At 36.4% G+C, this 19,606-nt stretch overlaps 1 protein-coding gene across 4 annotated transcripts in view; it reads left to right on the top strand.

The window, feature by feature from the left end:
• MBOAT2 (membrane bound O-acyltransferase domain containing 2) overlaps window positions 1–19,606 on the top strand; it is a 106,640-nt gene that overhangs the window by 71,658 nt on the left and 15,376 nt on the right. For 3 of the 4 annotated variants that reach the window (XM_030447808.1, XM_030447812.1, XM_030447809.1), the window contains 4 exons: window positions 2,653–2,708; window positions 10,915–10,969; window positions 12,327–12,510; window positions 18,766–18,958. In XM_030447808.1, coding sequence (XP_030303668.1) covers window positions 2,653–2,708; window positions 10,915–10,969; window positions 12,327–12,510; window positions 18,766–18,958 — 488 coding nt within the window. Of the gene's footprint in view, window positions 1–909; window positions 991–2,652; window positions 2,709–10,914; window positions 10,970–12,326; window positions 12,511–18,765; window positions 18,959–19,606 lie in introns of those variants that run through there. The other variant, XM_030447810.1, reaches the window with a different exon arrangement.

Here is a 19,606-nt window from a genome sequence, read left to right as displayed (position 1 = left end):
AGAGCCTGGAGGGCATTTCAGCTGACCCACCCCCATGGATCTACTTTACTGTGAACTGGGTCACTTGCCAAATGCCCCTGACTACTGACTAGATCTCTACTGGCTGTAATGAGAACTTGCAACATAGACACTTGAGAACTAGATTTACTGGTATTGAATTAAATGTCACCATTACAAGTGGAACTGTAATCCCGATGCTCTCCCTTCCAGTTCACAATATGATAAAGTGTACAACCTTGGACCAGAGCTCTGATCTGACTCTGGAAACAGATTAATTGCATTTGTTTGTTGCCCCTCTCCAAACTCGTAGTAGAGCTTGAGCAGACCATTGCTCAGATGTGACTGTTCTGCTTTCAGATAGCAGCTCTCCTTGTGATTCTGTTGGTTTGGTGTTCAGAGATTTCTGCTAGGTCTAAACATGTCCAAAGACCTAAATGTTCTGTGCCTAGATAAAAAAGCCTAGATCCAAGTCTCTGTTTGAGCTGCCCAATTTAAACTATCCTTTTGTGCACCAGTTTGGGAGTTTAATGTATTCGTATCACATTAAATTTCTGGTGTGTACTGCATCAGTTGGACTTGATGAGCTTAAAGGTCTTTTTCCAGTTAAAACTTTTCTGTGATTCTATGATCTGATTCCTTGGGGCCTGTGACAGAATTTATTTCCAAAACAAGAGGAAACAGATAATTACCTGAAGGGGGCTATATTCTGGAAGTTTTCTCTAGTTCCAGGAAGAGAGAGTAAACTTAAGAAAAAACAAACAAAAGTTGCCTAACCAGCTGTTGAATCCCAGCATCAAGTTCTTCCAAAGATGTTGGTATGGAGTCATATAGTGATTAGCCCCAGAAGAGCTTTGAATGTCTGTTTATCTATATTTCTCCTAGCATACCATGCCCTGCTCAGATGTCTGAGCCCAGAGAATCTGCGAAAAGTTTGAATGAAGGAATTGATGCACTGGCAGTGGAGAAAGCTGAGGAAACCTTATGCTAGAGGTGCAGTATCTTGTGCAGGGCTGTGTGGTCCTGGCTTCATTACTAACAGGTCCCATCTGCCAGTGAGCCTTCCCCTGTCTCCTTTGCCTTTCTGCCAGCACCTAAAAGGGATGGTTGAAATCTTGGTTCACAGCCTCAGTGTTGCAGGAAGGACTCTTCCTCTTTTAGTCTCTAGATTGTGGCACCTCAGTCAAATCTCAGAAGCTACTGGAATAATCACTTGAAAACAAACAAACAAAAAAGTTTTTAAATGCCAAGGCCTGTTATGATAAACTATGACAGATGTATCAGCTAGAATTGCTGTAAGCTCTGACCAAGCTATTCCTGCCAGGCAGGATCCATACTGTCACATGTCCACTTACAGAAGGAAAACCCATTATATTCAGAATCAATTTGGGATTTCTGCCAGCACCACGCAGGTCCACAGCACAAATACTAGAAAGAGATACAGAGGAAAAAAAGAAAACTGCCTGTACTTGTTTAGTTTTCTTCCTGCTGACCCTCATCTGTCACTCCAGCCGTGTTATCAGGACTTTGGAGCACTGATAATATGGTAGAAAAAACTTTCCCTGACTGCATTTCAAGACTGGAAATACTGTCTGCCTTGCAATAACCTGAAAGAAAACTACACAGACTGAGCCATCTGGCAAAACACTGGTGTTGCCCTGTTAATGAAGGGGAGGCCTTTATGGCTCTTGGATTTGTTTTACTGTGCCAAGTTGAATATATTATAAAATGCCAAGTGCAGTCAAAAAAACTTCAGTAAAACTATGTCCCCATCATACAGTATGACTACTTTGTTGAAGGTTGTTTTTTTTTTAATATTTTTTCCTGCAGATCAGATACAGTCCCTGATATATTTTTGAGATCTGATTACAAAGTTAAATTTCTAAATTTGCTTTAAGTCTACTTTTAAAATCTACTTTATGATCTCATCAGTTGCCTCTCTCCCCCTATTTGGAGGGTTAGCAAAGCTGGGATTTACCTCAGTCAGCAACTCTGAGATACTACAAATTATAGTATAATTTCTCAACATAAGGCTGACTCAGTTAGCCAGGGAAGAATATTTCTGTTAAAGATCTGCTCGAGTGTACCAAATTCAAAGCAAACAACTCCATGGGAGCCAGCATAATTATGCTGGGGTTTTGTTTTGCCAGATATGTTTATTTGAACAAAGTAATAATTCTAGATGGAAAAATTCAGCATAGGAAGTAGGTGTTAGTAGAAGCAGTGGAAGTGGGCTACACATCTAAATGAAGGAACATTGTTCAACTTAGGTGTATTTTTCTTGTCCCTTGCTTACTGATGCTGTAATTTGCCTTGTGTTTAATTTTTCTTGTTACCCTTTTACCTCTTCCTAGTGTAAAAAAATAAACTATGATAGTAGAAAATAACTGAAAGGCTTTGGTTCATTTTGTGGAATCAAATTCAGTAATAGAAGGCATGGGTTATCAAATACTAGATCTAGGAATTGAATTATTCTAATTGCATTGAATTAATGGTTTGAACTGCAAAAACTAATCACTTTGTCCTTGCATTGAAAATCTTCCAGTTGAGAGGAATTAACCTGGACTATTAGTATAAACTTTCCTTGACATTTACATATGAAAGAAAATCCTTAAGTTTTTTCTAAATGATTCTTTCTTCTTTTTTTTATAACAGTCCAATGATGATAATTACACAGAAGATCACTAGTTTGGCATTTGAGATTCATGATGGTAAGATTTCTTTAAACTACGTTTAGTTTTTCGTACAAAATAAATTAAAGTTCAGTGTGGATGTGTTCAGGACAAAATACATTTTTATGTTGCAACCCATTCTTTGATGCTTACCAGTGGAAGTTCTAATTAATGTTGCTCAGGCACTACAAAAACTCTGAAAATGCTTACCTTGTTCAGAAGATACACTTTATCAGAAGATTAATGACAGTTCTGGGGCCAGTGACCAAGGACCACTGACATTTTTTGGGCTGGGATGTTGATCATGAGAGTCAGCTAAATAATTGCCAAATTCAGAAATCTCTGTTGCTGACAGAGTGGAAAAAAAAGGACATGTAATTTCAGTTGCTGAGCTCATGTTTTAAAGTGCTGTTAATGTCTCCCTAATTTGTGCCATGTATACTGATATTTATTAAACCTTTGTATATGTTTCATTTTATTTATTATCATAATTGCACTTTCTGATAACATGTCAGTATGAATGGGGATGTTATATAACTATTATTGTCTTGTATTCTGTCATATTTATCCATTGGGTAAGTGGGCCCTACTTGTGACAAAAATGAATCCTAATGTTGGCTTCTGTGGGCAGAGTATCTAGGTTTTTTGTTACCTTTGAATTTAAAGATTTAATTTTAATTTTAAAGCCTGAAAATATAATCCAATAAACCTAACCAGTTAGCTTGATTCACTTCGACCTGCTGCTGTCACTTGAAGATTTGAGGGTGTAGCCCCAAACATGTGGATCAAGCCACCTGTTATTCTGAAATTTCTTTAGTCACATTATGCATTGAGTTTAATATCTTTTTGCCTCATACGCTTCCTAGTTTTGGTGCTGTTTATGTTTCATTTTTTTCCTTTCTTACTAAGTTATGCTGTCTAGAGAAGCCTGGAGGCAGTGAAATTAATGGATGTGAAAAGTTGGGGAAACACCTTTTTGTAAAAGTTCTTGTATGAATGAAAATAAATAATGCTAGGCATATCTAGTTGATGAGAGAAGTTAGAAATAAACTTCCAGAGAAAATACATGCAGAAGTATTAATCCTGTAAGCTATCATAAATTAGAATACACAGCACTTAAGTTAGATGAAACAGTTTATTATAAGACTGTAAGAGTTCTAATATCAAAGATAAATGCTCTTCCTTTTACTATTATTTTGGTAAGAGAAAGAGCTGTTCTGGATTTGCTGGCATCCTGCACAAATAGTGTAGCTGTGGTATGGGACAAGCATGTGGGTGTTGCTGGTAATTCTGAAATGTGTTTGATTTAGTCAGCTTCTTTCTTAACTTTCATCACAAACTAATTAATGCAGTTAATTTGTATTTCCTCATAAGCCCAGCTTATTGTCTGTCTGAATGTATTGTAGGTATCATTGATTTGGAGTATCTATCTTGAAATTTTGTTTCTTATTGATATCACATCAGAGATCCTCTAGAGCCTTTGTCAGCCTGTGGGGAGTAGTTGGTAATATATTGTAGAACTTTTTTTCTGGTTGTGTTTGCAATTGAGCAGAGCCCTTGACTTCAGCTGGATGATCACTGCTGCAAGGAGCACAGGGTGAGCATGACTTTCAAACACTGATGTGATCATTTTGAATTCAAGAGCAACTACTGGCCTGGTGTCAGGACATTCTAAGAAAAGATAAACAAAGGAAACTGAAATTGTATTAAAGCAATGATTTTTAACTGTAGACAACTTAAAAAAGCCTGCTATCAATGGGGTTGTTCTCTGTACAAAGCCCATGCTTCCACTGGAAAATACTTTGAGGTATACTGATAGGGAAAGAGATGATGTTGAAAATCATTATACTGATTAAAGACACTCTGAGCCTCTAGTCATAACTGCTTGGCTATATTAATCACCAATTACTATTTTTCCCTCTAATTTTTTACCAGTATGTCCAAAGAGAGGTAATGAAAAACAACAGCTGTGTAAAAAAGGTGTTGGTGTGTTTGAAAATGGTGGTAAGCTTCAAGTCTTTAGTTGTCGGTGGGTTGGTTTTGTGGTAAAGGCAGGGCTTTGGGGGGGATTCATGTTTTCCTGGCAGCCTGTTCATTTTGTTCCACTGGTTTCAGGGTTACATTTGAAAGTCCTGGGTAGAACTGAATGTGATGGTGAAGGGCCTTCACTCACGCTGTGTATCAAAGAGTCTCTCTAGCTAAGTGGACATGTTTGATACCAAGCTGTATGCTAGTAAGGGATCCCATAAATAAGTAACAACTACTCCTATAACTGTCCCTGTGCATTACTATGGACTTTTTTTAAGCAGGAAAAGTATATGCAAGTTGCATAGGATTAATTTAAGCTTACTGTATAATGCTTTCCAGAATGTTGCATGGATCACACATTTACACCTGAGTAAATCTGGAGTATTCCTTTGGTGTACTTTGATTTCTGTTTTAGTACTGTAAGCACTTGGTAGTTCTTGCCTTCTTATATTTTCTTGTTACTCAAATGAGCACAGCCAAAGACAAGTAGTCAGTATTTTAAAATTTGCTTTGTATTTCTTGCTGATTATCTTTGGCATCACACATGTAAAGGCAGAAAGCCTCAGAACATGATTTGGAGGCTGCTTGTATCCATATTATTTGTTATGGCAAGATTTAGATGTATTTATGCAGCACTTTAGGCTGTTGATGGGGTTAAGGGAGAAAATAAGTCTTTTGTACTTCAGATCCTATGTTCTGGAGTAGTTTTTTCCTTTCTGTCAATTTTAAAACTAGTATATTTTGGAGAAGGAAATGGTGCATTGCAGTTATTCTAGAAGCAAGGGGCTTGTCTACAGCTGCAGCTTAGAAGGGCTATAGGAAGGAGGATTGGACTTGCATGAGAAATTTCCAACTAAGAGAAGTTGGCAAGTAGAGAAGCTTTTGAAATTCTATTTTAAGGTCCTAAAAGTTAAATGGCAAAGAGTATATTGTCAGATACTGTCATTGTTTAACTCTGTATCTTGCAATGAGTTCATATGGCAGTCTCTCTTTTCTGCTTGTAGGCCACTCATCCCTACACAGCCTCACTCATTTTACTACAGTTCTGCACGAGATCAGGGATGTTTACAGGAAAGGCCTATGCCCAAATCTAACCTCACTAATCTATGTGCTTTGACAGCTTGTTTTGCATTCTAGTACTTAATGAATCATAAATAGTTGCTTCAAATATTTATGTTCATAACTCATTGAAGTTCTGGAGCTCACAATATTATTTATTTTTAAACCTCCAAGAGACTCAGCCAGCAGAACTAGGGAATGTTAGACTTGATATTTGATACTTAAGTGGAAAAAAAAATTACCACAGTGTCTTCCAACCTTGTTCTTATTTATTTTATCTAATTTAAACATAATTAAATTAAAATAATACATAAAACTTTTTTAAAAAGTGTAATTTTTTAAATGCGGTACTTATCTACTAAACATGAAATCTATTTCTTCCAAATGATTTCTTCATATTATGATGTTTCACTTACCCATAGAAATGTGTGACTAGATACAGGTAAGAAACAAGAACCATAACATTCTTCTGTTCTGTCAGCTGCTTCTAATTAGCAGGGAAATTTATCTCGCTTTCTGACCACAAAAAAACCCAAACCAAACCAAAACAAAAACAACTCTCTCTTTCCTTCTGTACCCTTCTCTCACCTCTTAGGCCTTGAGTTTCAGCTCTGTAATTGCGAATTTACAATATGCTTTTCCTGGAATGGTGTGTGCTTTTTTCCCTAATTATTGTTTCCTTCTATGTATCTGGTGCTCTCTGTTTTTAAAAGCAATATACATTGATGCTTCTCAGGCAGGGCACTGCATTTACTGTGAGAACAAAAAGGAGTAAGGACTACAGTTAATATGGAACTTGAAGGCTTTTCTTTTACTTAGCTCTGTCTTTTAATGTGTATGATAGATTGGCAAAATAAAGCTAAAGGCTTGTCCTAACACCAATATTTTAAGTCTCCTTTACTTCGCCCCAGCAGCAGGCTATGAGGACATTGGCTGGATTATTTTATGGTGTTTTTTCCTCATACTGCTGTTATAATAATTACAAAGTTGTAATATTTCCAGATAGGCTAGTAGAGCCTATTTCCCTCCCATGAAATAATGAAAGTATAGTCTATGTCCAGTGTGGTCTGTGAGAGGAGATTTTGGTTCATAAATGAAACATGGAAAATGGAAAGCAGATAAGAAAAAAGGGAACAAGGGTGAGGTTGCAGCAGCTTACCTAAAAGCTTTATTATTTATCTTTTGCCACCTGCTTCATCAGGTTTCGGTGCTACACTTCAGAGGGCTTTTAAGTAATGCTTTTTTCTTTTTTTTTTCTTTTTTTTTTTTAAATCAGAAAGTAAATTCCTTGTTAGCTTGCAGTTAATAAGCAATCCCATCCAGACTGCAGTACCTGCTATTATATTAGTAGTAATGGCTTTGTTAGCTCTTCTTGAACAAAGTAATAGTGTCAGAAGTACTGCAGAATGTTTCTTGATGTAGCTGATATAAACATTTCTTATTTATTTTTAATTGCCTTGATTCTTTACCTTGACTTTCCAATGCACTTGTATGATTTCAAATATGTATTATTCCTAATACTTATAAATTATTGAAATATTAATAAAGTTTCCTTTTAAAAGTGTATTTGGGTGGGCGTTGTTATGAAAGTATAACAAAGAGGAAATGGAAACAATTTCTGAGACAAATGTGTACTTATGTTTGTAGAACTAAATACTCTTAAAGATGTTTTGATGATGATGATGACATAGTTTTACTTTAAAAGCGCTGGTATTACAGTGAAAAAGTTGCAGCTTTTTTACCAAGAATGTTGTTTTCTAGTATGCGTGTTATGTCAGTGAAATTGCCCTGCTGGGGTTGCGAATGGGTGTGTTTTGGGGGTTTTATTGTTGTGTTTTTGGGTTTTCTTTGTAACTCGATGCTTTCTTCTTATGGCTAAGAGTTTCTTTTAATGCTGTCTTCAATTGTCTCTTGATCCAATATGCACATTACTTATTTTTTTTAAATGTTGTCTTTTGTGTTGGTGACAGAATGGTCATTATTATTTCAGTATCAGTTACTAAATCACTTTGATTACAGTATATGTCATCAGTGTTTAGAGGAGTTATATTGTATTTCTCTCCTTCTAAGTCTTCCAAGTGTTGTTCTGGGCCTGCATTTGGTTGCATAAATCTCTGAACATCAAGACTTGATTTTTCTTGCCTTTTGTAGTTTCTTTGTAATCTTACCCAGCTGACATCTGTGTCTAGTTTGCTTTTGTTGCTGCCAATGTGCTAGTAACAACTAAAACTGATATTGTCAGTCTGTCTTCTTCAGGTCTTAAAATACTTTAATTACAGCATGCATTTGGGCTCAGCTGGTGGTACATTTCAGAATCTCAAATTAAAACTTACTGTAATTAAAACAGAGCCCGTGATATGATCTCTATATTTCAGTATTATTAATGTAATACAATTTTATATCTCAACATTGTCAATGCTTGCTTACTGATTAGCCAGATTTTGTGCAAATACTAAGGTGGATATGTGCAGATTAACCACAAAGCTGGGGTGTTGCTATAATATGGTTGTAAACATTTTATTATGGTAGTGAGAGCATGGTATTAGTCATAACATGCCTTAATAAAACCTATATGGCAGGATATTGGCTTGTACCTAAAGATGGTGATTTTGTTACCATTAGGATGTAGTCTCCTTAGGAGGAATGTAAAGGTGCATCTTCATAATCTAGACCACTGAGTAAAAAGTTTTTTTACTAATGATTTACAGAATTCTTTTAACAAGGAAGGAATGTAGGAATATTTCCTACTTAACAGCTGAGAAAACTTAAGTTATAGTCACTGCTTGACCAGCTGATTTCACCTGAACAGGTGTTCAATAAACCCCATTTTCTCTAATGCCCATTGTGTGATTTTGTAGCAACTGAAAGCTCTGGCCATTGCAGTCTCCTGCTTCAGGACAGGAGAGGCAGTTCTCATAATCCCCAGGGAAAAGTTACAAAACTTAATGAGTTCCCTAGCAAGGGTATCCTGCTGAAATGGGGTTTCTTCATCTCCAGTGTGTAGCAGGTAGGGAACAGCTATAATGTATGAGGCCTCTGCTCTCATAGGCAGATACACTGCCTGTGAAGTATTGAATGTATATATATTAATTAATCTCATATCAAGTAAGCATCCATGTAAGAGCACCTTTTCAGTATGTACTTTCTATTAATTAAAAAATGTTAACAAGTAGCTTTTGGAAAGCTTTCAAGAGTAGGACAGATGCAGAGATCAGTGGTTTCTTTGTTCTTCTGTGCTATGCAAAGATAATAAATGGGCCTTCAAGGCACTGAAAAGACATTTAAAAAAAAAATAATCCAAAACAGGGAAAGCCATTGGACTGACTGACCTCAAAGAAGCTGCTGGATGGAGGGAAGTCTTAGTGAAATGAAAAATTAATAGAGGCTTGGTGATATGTGGTATGTTTGAGACAGCAAGTGTATTCCTCACTAGGTTATTTAGGCCTTAAGTGACTTCTTACGTATGTATTTAGAGACCAGGGGCTCTGTGAGGGCCACTTCCCTACACTAGTCATGCAGAGTGACCTGCATCTATCTATAGGATTCTTTGTGTTAGATTTCTGTTTAAGTTTGTGTTAAGTTGAAAGATTCACTACCTGGGAATTGTAACTTTATGGCCTTAAAGGTTAAATGACCTTTTGAAATGCTTCTTCCACAAAAGAGGATTGTGTTAGTCCTGCATTCAGAACAGGAAGTGTAGAAATCTGCTGTTAGCACCAAGCAGATGAGAAAACATAATGGTGGGGAAGCAAAAATGTCTGCACTAAGTGTGCTGCTTTGTCCCTCAGTTTCTTGCCTTGAATGGGTATGAATGGGGGTGACTTTCCACTGAGAAGGATCAGAACAAAGGAAGGTATTTTTCCAGGCCACATTACGAGATGAGTTATCAAGTTGCCAACCCCTCTATTCTCAGTTTTATTGAAGACATAAAGTGCAGTTTTAAAGTAGTAACTGTTTATAGATCACAGACAACAGAGCTATCTTCTCTTCAGATAAAAACTATTTCCATGAGTCACAGAATTAAGTGAGGCTTGACTTACCCCCCCAACTCTTAATTTTTTTTTTTTTTTTTTTTTTTTTGTCTTAAGCCTGAGTGATTTTGATATCTAAAAAAAAAAAAAAAAAAAAAGCAAACTTGGCTTGAGTTAAAACTTTCCATATGCTTGGATCAAATATGAGGGCTCCCCTGTCTGCATTTACTGGCAGCAGGGGTGGGTTGAAGGCAACCTTTCTGTGAGTGGAGGAGCATCTTCTATAGAATCACCAATTTTCATAAAGCACATTGGGATTTCATATTTATATTATTTCTACTCTTTCATCAAACTTGGTTAGAAATTGGCTATTGGGTTTAGACACTGCTAAGGAGGAAGATAATTTGTGTGGCATCATAATTTTCTTCGGAAACCTGTGCTTATAAAAATAAATCTATTAGTGCTTGCAATGGCAAAGAACTTGTGAATAGCAGGGAATGGATGCACGTGCTAAGGCATTTCTGGAAGTGTGGTATATGTAGGAAGAGGTAAATTTAGTTTTGCTGCTGAAGACTTGGCCTGCGCCCCTCTGCTAGCAGGGGAAAGGCTTTTCCTTAGTGCTCATGAAAAAGACTTGAGCATCCTTTACTGGTTGTGCCTGCTACAGGGGACCTTGTTTACAATCTTGAAGCACGAAGGTGCTTTTGAGGTCTGTCTTAAGTTTATCTTGTACTGCGTTCGTTCTATATATTGAAAATGCAATGACTACAGAAATGTCTTTCTTACTGCAATGTTGAAAGGGTTTTGGGGCTTCTCCAGTTTCCAGGACTGGGAATAAAGGACTTTAAAACGTGCAGACTTTGAAATATTAACCAATATAGGGAAATTGGGTTTGCCAATACTTATTACAAGCTTCTTTAATGCTTTCCAGAAGTCTTCGTGCTTTCAGGCTTAGCCACTGTTGGATGTAACTGGCAATGTGAGAGTTTGTTATCTTGTCAACAGTAATAATAGTTTGATCCCACTCCACCAAAAGTGTTATGTGACATAATATTTCTGAAATTACTTGAGGACTTAAGAAATTACAGTGTAGCATGAGGCTTGCTGCACTGAGCAAAGAAACTGCTAATTAACATCTGGAGGTTTAGTTTTTCTTTATTTTTCCATTTTCTTTCCTTCTTCCATAGGAATGTTTCGGAAAAATGAAGATTTGACTCCATCCCAGAGGTGCCTGGCTGTAAGGTAGGCTTTCAGACATCTGTCAGTCTAGTTTTTGGGGGTTGGACAAGATGATGTTTAGTGTGCTCTGTGGAATTGCTACATTCAAGATATAGTATACAAACTTATGTAAAATAGATCTATCCTTTCTATATTTGCAGTTTAATTAATTCATCCATCTGTTCTGGAATAAATTGCTAATAATAGGTTTTAGTAGAGAAACATTCTAAATTCTGTGCAGTCTGTGCAAATAAAGGCCATATCAGACAGGAGGCAAAGTTAACATTCAGTACACATGTAATGTAGCTGATGAAGGAACGTGCTTGTTTAATTCTCTTTTTCAGTATTTCACTTACCTTTTTTCCTTTATTCATTCAGGAGACTTGAAAAATAGCATGTTGTCCCAGACACAGCATTCTTAACTTGAGGCATTTTCCTTAGTTGGAATTATTGCCAGTTAATACAAAATTTTGTTTATGGGTTCAGTTATTGAGGAAAAAAAGAAGCTATGAATAGTTGAACAAAGACTTAGGGAAATACCCCTCCTTCGCCTTCCCTGGGCTCAGCCTCTGTCAAACTGAGCAAGGAGAGAGTCATAGAATCATAGAATCATAGAATTGGCTGGGTTGGAAGGGACCTCAGAGATCATCGAGTCCAACCCTTGAACCACCGTTGCGGTTGCTAGACCATGGCACTGAGTGCCACATCCAGTCTTTTTTTAAATATCTCCAGGGACGGAGAATCCACTACTTCCCTGGGCAGCCCATTCCAATGCCGGATCACTCTTTCCGTAAAGAAATTCTTTCTAATATCTAACCTAAACTTCCCCTGGCACAACGTAAGTCCATGCCCTCTTGTCTTGTTGAAAGTCGTTTGGTAAAAGAGCCCAACCCCCACCTGGCTACACCCTCCTTTCAGGTAGTTGTAGAGAGCGATGAGGTCTCCCCTGAGCCGCCTCTTCTTTAGGCTGAACAACCCCAGTTCTCTCAGCCTCTCCTCATAGGGTCTATGCTCGAGTCCCTTCACCAGCCTGGTTGCCCTCCTTTGGACCTGCTCCAGGACCTCGATATCCTTCCTGAACTGGGGGGCCCAGAACTGGACACAGTACTCAAGGTGTGGCCTCACGAGGGCTGAGTACAGGGGCAAAAGAGTCACCAGAGTTCAGGAGATTGGTATGAAAATACTCAGGGTTGATTGGAAAGAAATACTATGTGTAGAATGTTTTAAGATGTGATTGCAAAAGACACAGAAACTGCTTGTCTGTGTGTGTTTATTACTGCAGTTAGAGGGAAGCAATAAGTTGGAGTATGACTTTTCCTACTGTGGAAATTCTGTAGAACTATGCATTCCATCTCACGAGTTGCTTGTGTTTGAATTACAGACGCATGCCAAGTCTACTGGAGTATTTAAGTTACAACTGTAATTTCATGGGTATCCTGGCAGGCCCATTATGCTCTTACAAAGACTATATTACTTTCATTGAAGGCAGATCATACCAACTGCAACAGTCTGAAGCAAATGGGAAGGAAGATACAAAATATGAACAAACGGATCCTTCTCCAAATGTAAGATGTATGACTTGCAGTGCTGATGCTTACATAATCATTGCATGGAAAGCTTGGTTTGCACTGTTCATTTACAGGCATAACTTCTGAACTGTATCTGGAGTTCATTTATCAACAGTATAGCTCCCTGATCAAAAAGTTAAGTACCTTTTTTTTTTTAAGGCAGATTTTCTCCATGGTTTCCGGTCTGGGTCTTGTTGATAAAAGCAGATTAAATTGGAACTTCCTAACAAGGTTATATGGTAAAAAGTCATCTTTAACTTAAAATAATCATGCATGTTTCCTTCAAAGCATATGCTGGGCATAAAAAGAAGTCCTAGGAAGACAAAGTGCACGTTTTGTCATTCAGAAGCTGATGAGACTTAGAAGTTTCTGAAGGTTTCATGAACATTCTCAAATTCTCCTATTATGTAATGTCTTCATGCAGCAAGTAGAAAATGGTCATATATACCTGTAGCGGGAGGAGCCTTTCTTGCTCCTGAGGCTTGACAAGCTGCTGGCCTCTCCATTGCCTCACACAAGAGTGAGCTCTGCTCTGTGGGTGTGTGTCCCACCTTTATTGGCCCCCTGGTCTTGCTCATGCCCAACAGGGGGCCTGTCCTAATCAGGCACAGGTGGACTTACACCCACTCTTTGGCAACTCAAGGCACCTGGTTTATCTTGTTTCTCTACATATACCAAGTCAAAAAACACTCATAGGAACAGTTTCATTTTTCTTGCTTTAATTCATGGAGAGAGGTGTTAAAGATGTATTTTGATCTGAAGCTGTAGCAAAATGGCTAGTTTGTACTAGCCATAACACTATGACTAGTAATCCATACCACATATCCTTTTTCTCTCTTTTTTTTTTTTAAATTTAATCCAATTATTTTAATGTTCAGGATATTGAATATTGGTTTTTTCCCCTCTGTTCTCTTAAATAGGAGTATATCAGACTTGTAAATTTGTATGTGCCTAAGATAATTTTTACCACACATAAAAAGTAGAGATGTTGTGAAATCCACTGGAATATTTTTGCTAATTCTAGTGTCAGATACCTGCTTTCTGCAAATGAAGACGAGCATTTCCACATGGAGCTGCTTGTCTGGTCCTACCATCTAGAGGTTACCATCCCCACACCTGGGCTGACAGGCAGTGCTTCCCCAGCAGTTGTGTGTTCTTCAACCACTCTCATCCTTTAAATGTGAATGAGGACTCTTTTCAGCTTCCATTCTGTCCCTCTAGTGTGGGTGCAGTAACTTGCACCACAGGAATGTAAAAACTGGCTGGTGGATGGTAACACTTCAGACTGTTCCACATGTTGACAAAGCACCTGAGCTCACAGAAGTGTTCTGTGGAGCAAATAGGAAGAGCAAAGCACACAGGTTAATTCCATACATAGATTGGCCTCTCATAGTCTGTAGTCTGCATTGATATGTTGTACTGACAAAGGTTTTTCAACATTGTTTTGGCTTGGTAAAGGCATCGCATCTTATGTACTAAGATCCTATTTCTGCAGGAAAATATGCAGTCAAATTATTGCAAATAAGAGGGAACTAAGCAAAGCTGCCAGCATTAATGCTTCTGGACATGAGTCTGCTGATTGCCTGGTAGGACTTCCTAGCTTTTTACCATATAATCTTGCTAGTGATCTGAACACAGTCAATAGAAATAAATGTAAACTTATGATGGATTCTTCTTTCAGGTAAGTGGTTTTTCTTCAAATGAATTGCTTTTAAAATGCTTGAAAGTTTTTGTGATTTATGCTGCATTAGCTTTCAACTTAAAAATAAAAAGCTGTCTTTGCTGTTGATACTTCATCTCAGCACTGGTGTTAGAGAAATCTGACTTCATTTTATAGCACCAGTGAGTATTGTGTGCTTTTGAAGACACATGGATGATGTAATTTCACTACATTTGCTGCATCAATTAAAATAGTCATTGTCTTGTTCTAGAAGAATGCTTAAATATCATTAACTTGTTCCTTGATTCTTATGTTACTATTTCAAGAAGAATGAATTGTTAGCTAACTCAAAAAATAAATTAAAATGTATAGGGGATCAGCAAATGTTAATGAAGTAAATGAAAAAAACCACAACAAAAAACCTTTAGATGAGTTACAGTAAATTTCATTTCCTGTTAAATATAATTACATAACCAAAGTAGTACATGCCAGCCTCTTCCTCTATACTATATGTTGACTGCATGATATCAACTTGGTTTAGTATTTTTTTGCTATGTTGATTGCATGTTAAAATAAATCAAGTCAGCATATTAAAACCTATTTCTTATATCCCTCCTGTTGTGCCTTTTTGCAAGCTATCAATTGTTGGTGCTCAAAATGATGTCAACTCTCAGAAATTAATATCTGTCTTTGTAAGTTTCTTTTTATTCTGGTTACTGTTAAAATACAAGATTCCTGCCAGCAGATACCTGCTTTCTTGCTTATTATGCAGCCTCTTCCTACAGGTTGTAAAGGTCTTGCTTAATTACCAATTTTTATTTTATTTTTTTTAATTTGAGGTGCTAGCTCTCCCCAAAGTAATATACTTTAATATAGTTCAATGTTATATTGAGATCCTTATTAATTTTTTAATCAGCCAAGAACAAGTTCATTCAAATAAGTTTTTAAATGTTTCTTTTCTGCTTTTCTGTATGCTTTTATATATGTTTACACAGTAATTTATTTATAAAATGCCTGAGCTCAGTGAGTGTTTCACCTATATTGGTTCAATTAGAAAGCTGTTTCTGAACTCTGTTCTCTGACTCTGGGTATCTAACTTTCAATCTGATTATATTCCTATCTAATTATGAGTGTTTTGTTTTGTCCTGACACTGTCTTCTAGCTTAAGTACCTTTTTCCCTTGCCAGTGTTGAGCATAGTTGCTATTTTTATACAGGTATGCCCAGTTTTTGTTCATCAAAACGGTGTGACTTTCTACTAGAACTTCCTACCTTTTTGTTGTAAAATAAATTGTATATTTTACTTTCTATGAGGTCAAAGTTAGCCTCCAAGTTACGATCTTCTAATTCTTAAACAGAACAGTTATTTTGATATGTTGAAAACTTTAAAGAATGAATGAAATTAAGCTTCAAATTCCTAAATTAATTACTTCATTCATTACTTGTGAAAACATTCATCCTGTGATTGTGCAATCCAGTGTTTACCCATTTATGTCTTGGTAAAGAAGCTTCTATCAGTAACCTAATTAATTAGTAGAAAGTAAATTAATGTTTTACTAAATTAATTTCTATAGGTAACTGAACTATAGATTATTTTAATTTCAGGTTAGGACTTCTATTTCTGTATGAAAACTTGAGTGCTACAAGTAAGTGTCAGGCTCAGGTTTAATACTTGGTCGAGGCCTATCAAGTGATAAACTCATGTTCACTATGGTAGGTCCTGGCTGTGGGTTCTGGGTCCTTTGCTAACATGCATAGCCCTACATTTTGGTCTGATTCAGATCATTTGATACAGCCTAAAAAGGGCTTGTTTGTCTAATCAGACTTACCAGAAGGAAATAGAGCAAGTAACTGATGCCAAGGTGAGAGGACAGAGCAGAACTGCTGCTTTGCATTTGCCTCCTGTGCTTGGATTGTCCTTCAGAAACTCTGCTTAAACCAGTCCTTTAACTGTAGCTCTCAGTCCTTCTAGAAGCAAGAGATTATCTTCATCACTTTTTTTTGCAAAGGATACTAATATCCCTGATAGCAAACCCATTAGACTTTCTTATTGTGCTTTGTTGTGGTTCTGGGATGTCTTTAAAAAAAAAAATCTTGCTGTTTCTGAATGTAGTTATGCTTATCCCTATACCTCAGTGTAGCTGGAAAAAAAATTCTATAGAAATAGAGAATTAAATAAATAAAAACCGTTTTTCTCCTTCAGTACTTTTTCTACAACTGCAGTTCAGTTTTTATAAGTACAGTTTATTGCAGAGCCCTATTTGAGATAATTATTTTTTCTTAAGATTAATTTCATTGATTCTCTGATGCTCTTCCTTAAAGGAAGGTCTCTTACCTCCACAGTTTAGTTAAAAACTTTCAAATAGGTACTAAGCAAAGAGGTACTGCCTCATCCCTGGAAGTGTTGAAGTCCAGGCTGGGGGAGCTTTGAGCAATGTGGTTTAGTGGGAGCTGTCCCTGGCCATGCAGAGGGGCTGGAACTACATGATCTTTAAGGTTCCATCTAACACAAACGATTCTATGGTTCTATTATATTTTGGGTTGAATATGGAGATTATTGATTTATATTTACCAACAGAAAAACTGGTAAATGGAGGTAGTGGCAAAAAGCAAGCCTTTAAACAGAGATCAATTATTTATAAATTACTAAAACATATTTTGATACTTTGTAGAGAACTTCAGATGGAAAACACCTATTTTATATGTTGATGCTTATGTTTTTGGTTTCATGCAAAGGTTACCAGCCCATAAAGACTGTTTGCTAAATTGAAGATGGGCTTTTAGTTATATCTTAGACTTTGCAACTTTAATCTTTGCAACTGTCTTAGAAAATTTAGTGTGATACCTTTTGATATTAACAAATATCTAACTTTTCCATGTATCCAATATTGAATACCAAAATTAAATATTTGTTACTGTTAATAATTGATTTTATTAACATTAATTTATATTTAAATTCCTGAACTAGTTAAACTAACTGAATGTTCCCTCTGTTCTCGCAGAGAAAGAGATTGAACACTTCTAGAAAGTTAATGCCCTCTACATTGAACTTCTGTAGTAGAATAAAATACTGAAATGTAGTTTATCAGAGGACAAATAGAAACAAACAATTAAACACTAGCTTTAGCTGTTAATAGGTAGCTGCCTCCTGAATGATCCTGGTGGTTTCTTTAATTAGCTGCATTTTCTGATCCTCTCTGAAATATCAGCTGAGGTGAGCCATATGAAATATGTGCAATATCCCAAGTTACCCTCATCTATTTATATCTTTTTCCAGTCAAATTTTTATTAAGGTTGTGCCAACTCTTACACCTGTGTGACTGGGTGAATCTTTGATACTCTGTGTGTCTCAAAGGAAGCAATGGTTACAGTGGGGCACTGAAAGCTCCATTCTGAATCATGGAACAGGATTACTCTTTATTTTAACCCTAGACATGTCAAGCTGCACTCTTAATTAAAGCAGGACATTATCATTAAAAGTTGGGGCAAGTATGAACAGAAAAAGCATTCTAATTGTCTTCCTGCTCTGATGCTTCAAAGAAAAATAGCTAGATTGTTTTCTTGCCAAGCTCAGTGTCTCTGGGATGGTAATATAAATTATAACTGTAATGGTAAAATTTAAATATCAAGATTACTTAGTCAGAACTTGAAAATTTTAATTTAATTAATATTAAATTTAATACATTTAGATTAACTAAGTCTCAGACTTCTTTTTTGTAGGTGCTTAATTACTGTGTAACTAAGAACTTAAACAGAACATGGTATCTGCCCTTGGGATGTGTATCAGACTAGTGACTTAAAGCAGTCAATGTCATGCATTATTGCTCTCTGTATTTTATAATGGAACCTTAGAAATGTTTTCCTAAAATACATACTCTTTAGTTTGGTGGTTCTAGTGACACTGAATTTTCACAAAATCTGAGTCCAGGTCCTACCTGAACAATGTATTTGTACATATCTGTGAGTCTGACCTCTCATAGTTTGATCACTCCATTTGGGAAAACAGCTGAGGCATAGAACTATATAGAACTAAGGTATTTTGATTGAAAATTCATAAATTATTTCAATATTTTAGTTGGTTTGAAAGTGGTAACAGAGATGATGGATTTAGTGGGTTGGACAGCAATTGAACAACTGCATTATACCAAAGATTCCCAAAAACTAACGGAGGCTTTGCCGTTGTTTTTGGAATCTGTGCAATTATTGTACTCATCCAAAATAATATGAGTTATGATACAATGTCTTAACATCTTACTGGCTTTAGTAATTTGACAGTGGAATAAAAAAAGAAGAAAAAAGGGGGTTGCAAAAGATGTTCCCTTTATTAAAAGGGTTTTTGGAGCCTCACTGTAGTCATACTGGATTTGTTGTGTTTGCCATAAGAAGTGGTGGTCAGTTTATTCAAGATAACAATATTCCTTGAACCTCTTTAAAATGTTACCAATTATTTTATAGTTGGTAGTACATATTACTGAAAAAATTGGCATATATATACATCTTTTTTAGGGAAGGAAGGTGATAACTTGGCTTTGTTTCTGGATGATTAACATTAACAAATGAAGCTTACCAAGTCTCCCATTTTAAACTTTTCAGATAGCCGTGGCACAGAAACTCTTAATCTGTGGCCTGTCCTTACTCTTCCACATGACTGTTACAAAAACTTTGCCTGTGGAATACAACATTGATGATAACTTCAGAGCCACAGCATCATGGCCTGTAAGGCTTTTCTACCTGTACGTGTCTCTAATGGCTGCCAGACCCAAGTATTACTTTGCATGGACTTTAGGTACGTATGCATGTTTTTAAAAGACAAGAAAGTGTATATATTGAGTTTCATTTGAGATGCTGCACACTAAGCCTGTATTTAAAAGTGATAGTGCCCTCTTGAGGCTTTATGAAAACATTATTACATTTAAATATTATTAGGTATTGCCGAAGTATATTGAATGGTGTTTCTCTTTTTGAGAACAAACCTTACCATAAATCTAAGCAAAATGTTGTGACAGTGTTGCAAATGAGATCATGGTTTCCTGAAAACATCTGAGTGAACATAAGGGGTTTTGGAAAGTGTTTTAATGAGCAATGACTTTTTCATTTTTAAAAAACTGTAGTCTGATGTACAATCCCTGATTATTTACTTTTTTTTACTTTTGCTTTTTTTGATACCTTGATTTCTGGCATATCAGAAAAGTTATTGTAAGCCTCATTATTTGGTAAGTCACCTGCAATTTGCTTGGTGTTACTCAAGCATGAAGGAAAAATTAGTATATTGAAATTAAGCTGTATGATAGTGTTGTTAATATTAGGTGGCATTTACAGTAGTATTTTCAGAATTTGGTGGGTGACACTTCAGTTTTAGTCTTTACTTTATTTACTAAATGTTTTATGACCCTAATGGTATCCCATCTAATTGGATAAGACCCATAATCACTCA

The sequence above is a fragment of the Calypte anna genome, chromosome 3, assembly GCF_003957555.1.
Source record: "Calypte anna isolate BGI_N300 chromosome 3, bCalAnn1_v1.p, whole genome shotgun sequence".
NCBI classification, from domain to species: Eukaryota; Metazoa; Chordata; class Aves; order Apodiformes; family Trochilidae; genus Calypte; species Calypte anna.
Note: the sequence above shows the minus strand (reverse complement) of the source record. Positions and strands in the feature narration are given on the sequence as shown.